General features: G+C 25.0%; 1 protein-coding gene across 2 annotated transcripts in view; it reads right to left on the bottom strand.

Moving 5' to 3' along the window:
* Positions 1-347: 347 nt before the first annotated feature.
* The window catches only part of LOC117175728, a 49,531-nt gene continuing 38,450 nt past the window's right edge, over positions 348-11,428 (bottom strand). For both annotated transcript variants that reach the window (XM_033365517.1, XM_033365516.1), the window contains exons 11-15: positions 10,655-10,831; positions 10,291-10,548; positions 10,022-10,064; positions 7,651-7,763; positions 348-1,509 (exon numbers count right to left, since the gene is read on the bottom strand). In XM_033365517.1, coding sequence (XP_033221408.1) covers positions 1,369-1,509; positions 7,651-7,763; positions 10,022-10,064; positions 10,291-10,548; positions 10,655-10,831 — 732 coding nt within the window. In that variant the 3' untranslated portion in view covers positions 348-1,368. The remainder of the gene's footprint in view (positions 1,510-7,650; positions 7,764-10,021; positions 10,065-10,290; positions 10,549-10,654; positions 10,832-11,428) is intronic.

The raw sequence follows: 11,428 nt of genomic DNA on the forward strand, positions 1-11,428 counted from the left end.
ATTTCTCAAAGTTTGAGACCGATATTTTATGTATAAAAAAAGTACGAACGTTCAAAAAATGTTGAGGTTCAGAAAAAAGATGAAATAATTTTCAGTGAAGTTCCTAATAAAATGCAGTACCTAAACGTACTTTATTTTACTCTAAGACATTTCCCAAAGTTTCAGCTCGATATTTTATTTACAAAAAAAGTTCTTAGGTTCAAAAAAACATTCAGTGAACTGAAAAACTGTGGTCGGTAATATAGGTATTTAGCTGTTTCACATGCCCTTAAAGCAATAAATTCTAAAAACGAATTTCTGATCACAGAAAACGTAGGCGAATAAATGAATAAATGAAAAATAGAATATTTAGACAGTTTAAAATGACTTTTATCTATCAACAAAAATGTAAAGTACAATATATATCACCTTATTATAAGTATTCTGACGATTGTAATCCCTTGATAATTATTTCGGACAGCACGCGAAATTGACGGACTTTCGACAATTGCATTGAAATCAACACAATTACTAAAAAATTACATGCGTAAACTGACCTCTTCTCAGTGGCTCTCGATTCCACTTGAACATTAAACAAATGGTAATTCTAATTCTAATTATCATTATCATTATAATTATCATTATACAAACAAACAGAGTGTATGTATGCGCCAACTTGATTTAAAGTTATTGCGGAAAAGTAGCACTTGTGTCATGAAAGTAGTATAATAATAATATACTCTTGCCTCTCTTGAAAATTCTTTTAGTCAATTTTTTTTCGCTCACAATTCATTCAATCAATCTCCATTCCTTCTATTCTAAAATCATCTCACGCGACATAATCTCAATTATTTCCTCCCCCACACACACACACACACAAGTTATAAACAATTCTTCGCACTTTTAATTCATACCAAATTATTTGGTAGATTTATAAAAGTCAAGAGGGGAAGCGAGGGGGCGAGTCATGTCAAACTAATTAATTATAGTCTGAAGAATGCTTGAAATTCACATCGGTTTTCAAATAGAGAATTGCAGCAGCACGCCTTACTATACACAAGAAATGAATACGCAGTATGTGTGTGTGTGTGTGTGTGTGTGCATTTAGTAATAATATAAATTCATTTGATAAAATGTCAGTCCTCACACAAGTTCATTTTTTTACAAGCTCAATCAGAAAATGCTACCTTTTTTTGTTGTTATTGATGTTGTTACTGTTGTTGAGTGAAAATGCTCACAACACTCGGAAGATGATTTCCTTCTTGTTGAAGAGACACATTTTTATAGTAAACTGAAATATGATGATCCCGACTGGTGGAATTATCAACTGGAAAAAATTCAATTATGACGCCATCGTGGAAAGCCACGATTATGGTGTTGAAACCTGGGTCATATGTACTTCGTACGAGTTAGTGCACTCTCTCCCTTGGTGGGATCCATCATACGATTCCAATTTGTGTGTCCAACTACAAATCCCACGGCTCGCATCTTTTCTTGTTCTTTCCGTTCCTCCAAATCGGCCCATCTTACCTGAAATTCCAATTTATAAGACATTCAATTCATAATGAATCAAAATATCTTCTTTTTTTTTTTTTAATTCAGGCTCGACATTTAAATTTAATCCTTACAGTACATTGTGGGTGTCTGACACCCCAAGCAATTTTCAAACTCTTATAAACCATACTTAATTCGAAAAAATTGAGTAAATTTCACCATCTAGCTTTATTTGAAGACACTAACTGTAAGCAAAGTCGTTCCGCATACTGCGTAGAGTTCCTAAATTACCGAGAATATTAAATAATTTAGGAGAATTTAAAAGAATTTATAAAATTTATGATTTTTAAAAACATTTTTATTGTTCAGGTTAGATCAGCGGTTGATTCTAAATTATTTTCTAGCTCAGACATATTCAGGAATTAGTGTTTCATATACAAATTTAAAATTTTCAAATGTATTAATTTATTAAAAAAAAAAAAAAAAGTTTTTTCTACTTTAAAAGGTAACTCTTTAACAAAATACTCGAATTTTCAACAAAATGAATGAATTTTTAACATAATAGTTGAATATTCAACCTAAAAAGACATATTACCAACGATAAAGTGTCTCATAGTTTATATGTTAATAAAAAAAGATTGAAATTTATACAACAAAAGAAAAGAATTTTAAAACCAAAAAGACGAATTTCCAAAAAATAAAGATTTTTTACTCAAAAAATAAATAAAAGTTTATCTAAATTATTGAACCTTCAAACTAGAAGAAAAATTTTCTTTATAAAAATTCAATTTTCAAACAAAAAATATGACTGTTCAACAAAAAATTAATTTGTACACAAAACTAATGCATTTTTACAAAAAAAAAGGAAATTTCAAACTAAAAAATAATTTTTTCACAAAAAAACGCGAATTTTTAACTAAAAAATATCAATCTTAAAAAATGGAAAAGTTCAATTTTCTGTTAAAAAATGAATTCTAAACAAACAAAAAAGAAGTATTTTCCACTAAACAGTTAAATTTTCAACCAGACATAAGCCTTCAATAAAACAAATTTCACAATGTAGTTTAACTTTGACCTAATTAGTTGAATTTTCAAAATTAAATAAGATTAATTTATAATAAGATAATTAAACTTTTAACCAACGATATGACTTTTAAACTTAGAATATAAATCTTTTTAAAAAAAGTGATTTCTTAACAAAGCGATTCAACCAAATGTTTTAATCAAATTAGTTGAATTATCAAGCAAAGAAGAACGATTTTTAACCAAAAAGTTGCATTTTCATACAAACAATGAAATTTCTTCTATAACAGATTAAGTTTTAAATCAAAAAGATAAATTTTCAACAAAATAGTTGAATTTTCTGTTGAAAAAGATTTTAGTCGAGTGTTCACGATCAAACTATGAATTTTTTTTACAAGAAATAATTTTCGAACAAAAAAAATCAATTTTCAATCCAAAAAGATGAATTTTTAACCAAAAAGGATGATTTCTGAACAAAATTGTTGAATTCTCTAGCAAATAGTTTGATTTTTATAAAAAAAAATATAAAATTTATCTTAAAGCAGAAGAATTATTTATTACAAAAAAGTTGATTTTTCATCCAAAAAAGATTCCGGTTAACTCAGTAACATCAAAAATTGAATTCTCAATCCAAAAAGACGAATTTTTTCAATCAAAAAGGATGAATTTTTAACAAAATAGTTAAATTCTCTACCAAATATTTGTATTTTTATGCAAAAAAGATCAATTTTGTACTAAAACAGATGAATTCGTAATGAAAAACAATTTTTTTACAAGTTGAACTTTCATCCAGAAAATACTTTGACCAAAATATAAATTTTAAACAAAAAGTAAATTTTCTACGAAAGAGTTAAGTTTTCAAGAAAATAGTATAATTGTTTAATTTCTAACTAAATAGTTGCATTTTTATCAAAAAAAGATTTAATTACTTCTATAGCAGGTAAACTTTAAAATAGAAAAGACAAACTATCAAAAAAAGAGTTGAATTTTCAAGCGAAAAGTTAACGAAAAAAATGCAATTTTCTATGAATTAAAATAAATTCTGAGATTCTCATAAATTATCAGAGAATTTATTTCTCGATTATATTCTCGGTAATATTCTCATTAATGTTACCGTTCTCAAAGTAATATAACCAGCTAAAAACTCTAATAGTGCGTCAAGCGTTAGCTGCTGAGAGGGGAGGTAAAAAAATCGAGGGGTGTCTAACACCCAGTGTGCACTTCGTGGATGAGAAAGTAATTTTAGATCACATTTTAAATTTTTTTTTTTTTTTTTTTACTTTTTAACGTAAGTATATCATATAAAGTGAAATAATTAATTTTTTTCGATTACTTCATACTTTTTTTCTTTGCAGATGGCCTATGACATACGGCAGCGCGTCAGGCGAGAGCAAATTGTGGATGTGTTGAATAAAATATAATTGTTAAAATACAATTATATATGTCTCTTCTTTCAATTTCTTATAATTTTATTGTGTTGCATGTCAAAGTTCCTCAATTTTTATAATAATAACTCAATTTATGCAAATTTATGCAAACTATGCAAATAAATATCTTTTTGAAAGCACCCATGTTGCAATATTTTTTTTTTTATGAAAGTATACTATTTCAAAAGCAGAGTTATAAATTTTCAGGTTAAAATTATTAAAATTGCGTGAGTGATAAATTTTTAAGTAAAACAACTACATTTTTTTACTTATTTTTCAAGAATTTTTTTAACAATCTTAAATTAAATAAATGGCTATAAAATCAAATCTACCTTATAAAAGATACCTTAAACTATATCGGATAATTTTCTTATGACAAAAAATTCAATAGGGGTTAGACAATACATGATTAAATACGCTGGGGTCTATAACACCCACGATGCACTTTACCGTGATTTTTACCATGTATGCACTTTGAGGGTTAACTAGGGAAAATCGGGGCGGCCGCAATACTTTATTTTCAATATTACCTCAATTTTCTAGGATCTTTTCCTTGCCATTAATATGCAAAGACCATAATTTCTATCTTGTAAATTTTTTTGGATACAGTCTTTTATAGGCGGGGTAAAACAATTTCAAAATTACAATTTTAAACTTATGAAGTTATTTCAACAAAGAAGATTACGTTTCTAACATAAAAGATGAATTTTCAATACAAAGGACGAATTTTGAACAAAACCGTTGAATTTTCATAAAAAAAAGAAGAATTTTTCACCAAATAGTTAAACTTTTTACCAAAATAATTGATTTTTCAATTAAATGACTAATTTTCTACAAAGCAGTTGAATTTTCAACCAGAAAATATTAATTGTCAAATAAATAGTGGAATTTTCTTATAAAATTGTTAAATTTTCAACAAAACAATTTGAATTTTCGATATGAAAATATGCATTTTCAACAAGTTAATCTTTAATCCTATAGTTCAATTTTCGAATAAAAAGTATTAATTTTCAACAAAAAACTTCACGTTTAACCGAATATTTAAGATTAAAAAAAAAAAAAGTTGAACTTTTATGCCAAAAAGAAGAACTTTCAAAGTTGAATTTACAGCACAAAAGTATAAATTTTCTATAAAAAAGTTAAATGTTTAACTCAAAAAATGCATTTTCAATCAAAATAGTTTAATATTTAACCCAAAAAATTAATTTTTGAACAAAAAAAATTAATTTTCAACAAATCAGCTAACTTTCAACCAAATAGTTGAATTTTAAATAAAAATGGCAAATTTTCTACAAAGCAGTTGAATTTTTAATCAGAAAATATGAATATGAAACAAAAAACTTAATTCCTAACCTGAATTTTCTACCAAAAACTGTTGAATTTTCAACAAACTAATTGAATTTTCTACCTGAAAATATGCATTTCGACCAAAAAATTAATTTTCAACAAAAAGTTAATGTTCAACCGAATATTAAAAACTTCTAACAAAAAGTTGCATTTTGTTTTTTTTTTAATTTCGACAAGAAAGTTAATTTTCAACAAAATAGTTGAATTTTCAAACAAATTGTTAAATTTTCAAGTCAAAAAGACGATTTTTGAAAGAAACAGATGAATTTTCAACAAAAAAATATAAATTTTCTACTAGAAAGTTAATTTTGAACCAAAATAGATAAATGCTTATCCCAAAATAGTTGAATTTTTTAATTAAAATATTTGCCTTTTTTATCAAATTAATTCAATGTTTAACCTAAAAAATGAATTTTCAACAAAAATAGTTAAATATTTAAACCAAAAAATTAATTGCCTACAACAACAATAAATTTAATTATCAATCCGAGTATATAAATTTTGAACAGAAATGTTCATTTTCAACCAAATAATTCAATTTTCTAACAAAAATATTAATTTTCAACAAAACAGTTGAAAATAGTTTAGTTTTCAAGAAAATAATTGAATTTTCAAAAAACAAAAACTACAAAAAATATAAAATAAAATAATAATAAACTTTTGATCCAAATAGACGAATTTTTTTTCCAAATAGACATTTTTTTACAAAGCAGTTGAATTTTCAACCAGAAAATATGAATTTGAAAGAAAAAAAATTAATTCTCAAACCATATAGTAGAATTTCATATTGGAATTGTTGAATTATCAACTAAACAAGACAAATTTTCATCAAACCAATAGAATTTTCTACATGAAATTATTCATTTTCAAGAAAAAACTCATTTTCGAGCTAATAGCTCAATTTTCGAGCAAAAAGTATTAATTTTCCACAAAAAAATTCATGCTCAAATATTTACAATTTCTAACAAAAGTTGAATGTTTATGCTAAAAAGAAGAAGTTTCAACAAAACTGTTTCAATTTCAATCCGAAAATACGAATTTTTCTACCAGAATTTTCTACTAATAAAGTTAAATTTTCATTTTAAAAAAACGAATTTTTAATGAAACAGTTGAATTTTCAACCAAAAAATAAACTTTTAAGAAAAAAGTTAATTTTTAACAAAACACTTGAATTTTCAACACAAAAATATACATTTTCTACAAAAAAATTAATTTTAAACCAAAATGGTTAAATGTTCAACCCAAAATAGTTGATTTTTTTACTAAAATAGTTAAATGTTTAACCCCAAAAATGAATTTTCAAACCAATAATTCCATTTTAGAGCAAAAATATAAATTTTCAATAACAGTTGAATTTTTGACCAAAAAATATGACTTTCTAACAAAATAATTAAATTATCAACAAAAAAAATATGAATCTTCCATCCAAAAGGACGAATTTTTAATACAAATAGATGGATGCTCTACAAAAAAAAAAGAGTTGAATTTTTAATCACAAAATAGACATTTTCAACAAATAAGTTAACTTCCAACCGAAAAATTGAATTTTTAAAATTTAAATGACGAGTTTTATGCAAAAAAATTGAACTTTCAACCAGAAAATGTTAGTAAAAAAAATTAACTTTCAATCAAAGAAATTTCAACCAAAAAGATTAATTTTCTACCAAAAACGTACTTTTAACTGAAAAAATTATTTGAAACAAAAACGTCAAAGTTAACTTTTCATTGAACAAAAATTAATTTTTAACTAAAAAATAGATAAAGAAAATGATTTATTATCAAATGGAATAGTTATTTTTGAATTAAGTGGTTCAATCTTTTACTAATAAATTGATTTTTCAAACAAAGAATTTAAATTCGCAACGAATAACGGAACCAGAACAGATATCAGTTGAATTTTCAACCCGAAAAGAGAAATTTCTCACAAAATAGTTTAATTTTCAATACAAAAAGGATGACTTTAATAAAATTCTTGAATTATTTAAATTTGCAACTAAAAAAATAATCGAAAGGAGAAAGCAACTAAAAAAAATCAAAGATAAATAATTAATAACAAGAATATCATATCAAAGTGGCTGCAAAATTCATTTTCAAAATTCCCTAACTTTTTCCTGCTCAATTTTTCAATATCCCTGTCGATTAATGTTCAAAGACCAGAATTTTAATCTTGTACAATTTTTAAAACAGAATTTTTTATTTAAAACAATGTATTTTTAGAAATTTAAATACAAGAGTGTCAGGTCAAAATTTGATTGCTGGATTCTTGATTTTGTTTTTTATTTCCGAGTATTTTGTACGCAAATAAAAAATAAATTAATTTTTTATCGATTAAGTTAAATCACTGAAGTAACTGTGAAAAACAGAATTTATGGAAACTCACCCTCTTTTTACCAGAATTGTCTTCCATGTTATAATAGTCAGGTACTTGAAGGAAGTCTTCCATCGTTTGTGGCTTTCCTTCGTGCTTCCTTTTTGCTAACCCGTCCAAACGGTCTGTTGATGAGAAAAAAATATATATATTTTCTTAGATAAATCTACTTTAGATTCTTTGAAATATAATTAATTTTTATTCGGAACTTTACTATTTTCATTGTTTAATATAGCCCTGTAAATTATATTCTAAGCTTAACAAAAAAATAAATAAATCAAATGGAAAAAGTGCCAACTTCAGGGTTGGTGCAGCAAATGTGAAGAGCTTTTCAATAATTATTTAATTATAAACAATTGCCAATAATATTAATGAAAAATGTCAGAAAATTTACAAAAAATTTCATAGATTTCACAAAACTCGTATGGATTTCAGATTATTTGGAAGGTTTTGAGAAGATTTAAAATATTTCAGAACAATTCAAAAATGTCAAAATATATCAAAAGATTTCACAGATTTTAAACTATTTCACAAGATTTGAATACATTTCACAAAAATTCCAATAATATCACAACAATGTCAAAAGGTTTTTAAAGAATGCAAAATATTTCAATGATTCTAAACGGTTTCAAAGAATACAAATTATTTCAGAAGATTTCAAACTATTTTACAAGATTTAAATATATTTCACTAAAATTTCAATAATTTCACAATGATTTTAGAAAATTTTGGATTCCAAAAGGTTGAAAAGATTTCAGAAAATTTCAAAGATTCAAAAATAGTTTTGAACATTTTAAAAATATTTCGGAAGACTACATCAAATATTTCAAATTATTTCAGAAAATTTACATAGATTTAACAAAAATACACCGGATTCCAAAATGCTTGAAAAATTTCAAAATATTTCGGAAGATCCAAGCTTTCGAAATGGCAACCGACAAATTTTTTTCTCAGCTCAAACGATTCCATTAATTTTAGGATTTTCATTCTCGCTTATTTAAAAAAAGGTGCGACTAAAAAAAAATTTCGAGTCTCATTTATAAAATTCCATGAATTTTCTGAACTAAAATTCTACTTGAAAATTCTGCTTAAAATTTTAAAGAACTAAAATTTTTAACATTTGTGAAATAGACGTCATTTGATTATAAAATTTTAAATTGAAAATCTGGAGTTTTAATATGAAATTATTTGATATGAAATCAAAAATTTTGAAAGTTTTTGAAATTTCATATTAGCTTTAAAGACTTTCAACTGTAAATTATTTAATTTAAAGCCTTAAAAAATTTCTTGACAATGAAATAAATCCTTAAAAAGAGGAAAAAAGTGTTTCCCTCGTAGTCTAGTTTTTAAAAGATTTTTCCAGGTTCTCCTGGTCTACTTTTTCCAAAAAAATCCAGTCAATTAAATTTGATTTAAAAAAATTCTACTTATTTCCGATTAATTTATCATAAATTTTTTATCAAATTATTAATAGAAATGTGAATGACTTTTTAATAATTATTGAATTCTAAGCAATTTTCATAATTGTTAATATAAAATTTATTAATAGTCTGGAATTATTTCTATCATAATGAGGGATTGACAAAATATTTCAAAAATTTTAATAATTTTACAATGAATTCAAATATATTAAAGCTTTTCAAAATATTCAAAAGATTTCAATAGATTTCCATCATTTAAAAATTAATTCAAATATATCAAAACTTTTAAAAAAATGGAAAATATTTCAGATAATTTCCATAGATTTTACAAAGATATTAATAATTCTACAATGAATTCATATATACCAAAACTTTTTAAAAAATTCAAAATAATTCAAAGATTTCAGTAATTTCACAATGATTTCAAAAAATTTCAAAAAGACTTGAAAGATTTAATGATATTTCAACGATTTAAATTGATTTCACAACGGTTTCAAATATCTTAAAAGATAAAAAAAATGTCTTGAAGATCAATTTTTTTCTTCTTCAATTTGTCACAAATTTTCTTTAATATTAATTAAAAATTTATTATGCCTGGAATTATTAAAATCATGTCAGGAGATTTGCTACTCGAGTATTTAGTATACACCAAATTCCGAATTTACAAAAATATTTCACAAAGATTTTAAAGTTTTTAAAAGATTCCACAAGGATTTGAGAAATATTTCACATAAATTTCAAAATATTTCAGAAAGATGAAAAAAAAAAAAAGAAATCAATTCCTACGTATTCGGAAATTAAAAATACGCCCTAAACTAAAAAATAATTTCAAAGACTTTGAAATAGAAGCGAATAAAAAATTTTCAATCACTTTCTCATAATTCCACGACTTTTCCAGGTTTTCCAAATCTTGTAGCGACCCTGTTTAATATCTTTGATAAATAAAAAAAAACAAAAATTACCTAATTTATCATCAGCTTCCATTCGCTCCCATTTGCTGACCCCCTGAAAAAAAACCACGACTTGATTAAAAATATAAAGCTAATTTTACAAAAAAAAAAAAAAAGCCTACTTAAGTTTCCCCACAATTTTTACTCTTAAAGTTTTAAAAAAAAAAAAAAAAAACGAATAAACAAAAAAAATAGACAAGTTCCCAAATATAAAATTATATCCCCGGAAAATTTCGTAGCTACAAAAAGGTCCTATTTTGTTGTTAGATAATTTTTCTTACCGCTACAGTATCTTCCTGACTATCCTGACTATCTTCATTGGCTGGAGGAACAACACTTTTTTCGCCCTCCTGAGTTTCTTCCATCTGAACATCTTCAATCGACTGATCTTGCAAAAGAGTATTTATATCTAATTTTTGATGATGCTTTGGAGTTGGCTCAAAATAATCAACAATCCTATTGATTTCATCCTCAGATCGATTATGAATATTTCTCTTGAGGCAAATTTGAACATCCATTTCCATTTCACAAACGTAGACCTTTTCAATAGTGAGAAGAGAGAAATTGAAAAGTTTCAATAAAGTTGAAGGCAAAAATTGAAATAATTATGTCATTAAATATTCAATCATTCAATAAGAATTTTACCTTGAAGCCTTTCGTTTTAGCAAAACTCCACATGTCGTCGTAGTCTGATATTTTCTCGTTGATAGTGTCCAAAATTATAAAGTTAAAATAGCCGTCTGTTATGTTCTTTTTAAAAGCTTTAACAAGCGACGAAAGGTAACTTGCTTCTACTGCCTCTTCATATTCGTAAACCATTTCCTGCAATAAATAATCAAGATCAATATTTCTTATTTATGCAAATACAGGCGACAGTTAATCCAAACTTTCAAGAGAAACGATTTTAGGCTGGCCGTTTTAATCGAAGAAATAAATTCCCGGGTTTTTCCCAGTTCGCAAATATATTTCATGGTCAATGAAATTTTAAAAAATGGATCACTAAAGCTAAACCAATTTCCACATTTGATTTAAAGTGAAACTGTTAAATTTTGAACTTTTAAAACTGAAATTTAAAAGTTTTTAATTTAAAAATCTTGTATTCAAATGCTCAATAATTTACGCGTTGAAAAATTAAAGGTACTAACATTTTTCATTATAAAAAATATATAAACCCACGTTATCATTTTCAATAGTCTAAATTAAAAAATCAATCAATGAACTTAAAAATTTTCAAAATGATATAATTTTAAGGAATTTTAAGCTAGAAGTATTAAATATTGAAAAATTAAAAATTTTCAACTGAACCCTTCTTAAAGTAGAAATTCAATTATTTTCTTTTTAAGGGCATGCGACACAGTGGGATTCCTACATTACCAACCTCTTTTTTCCATTGAACAAAATTTTTTTGTGAACCATAGA

Source organism: Belonocnema kinseyi, chromosome 6, assembly GCF_010883055.1.
Source record: "Belonocnema kinseyi isolate 2016_QV_RU_SX_M_011 chromosome 6, B_treatae_v1, whole genome shotgun sequence".
Lineage (NCBI taxonomy): Eukaryota > Metazoa > Arthropoda > Insecta > Hymenoptera > Cynipidae > Belonocnema > Belonocnema kinseyi.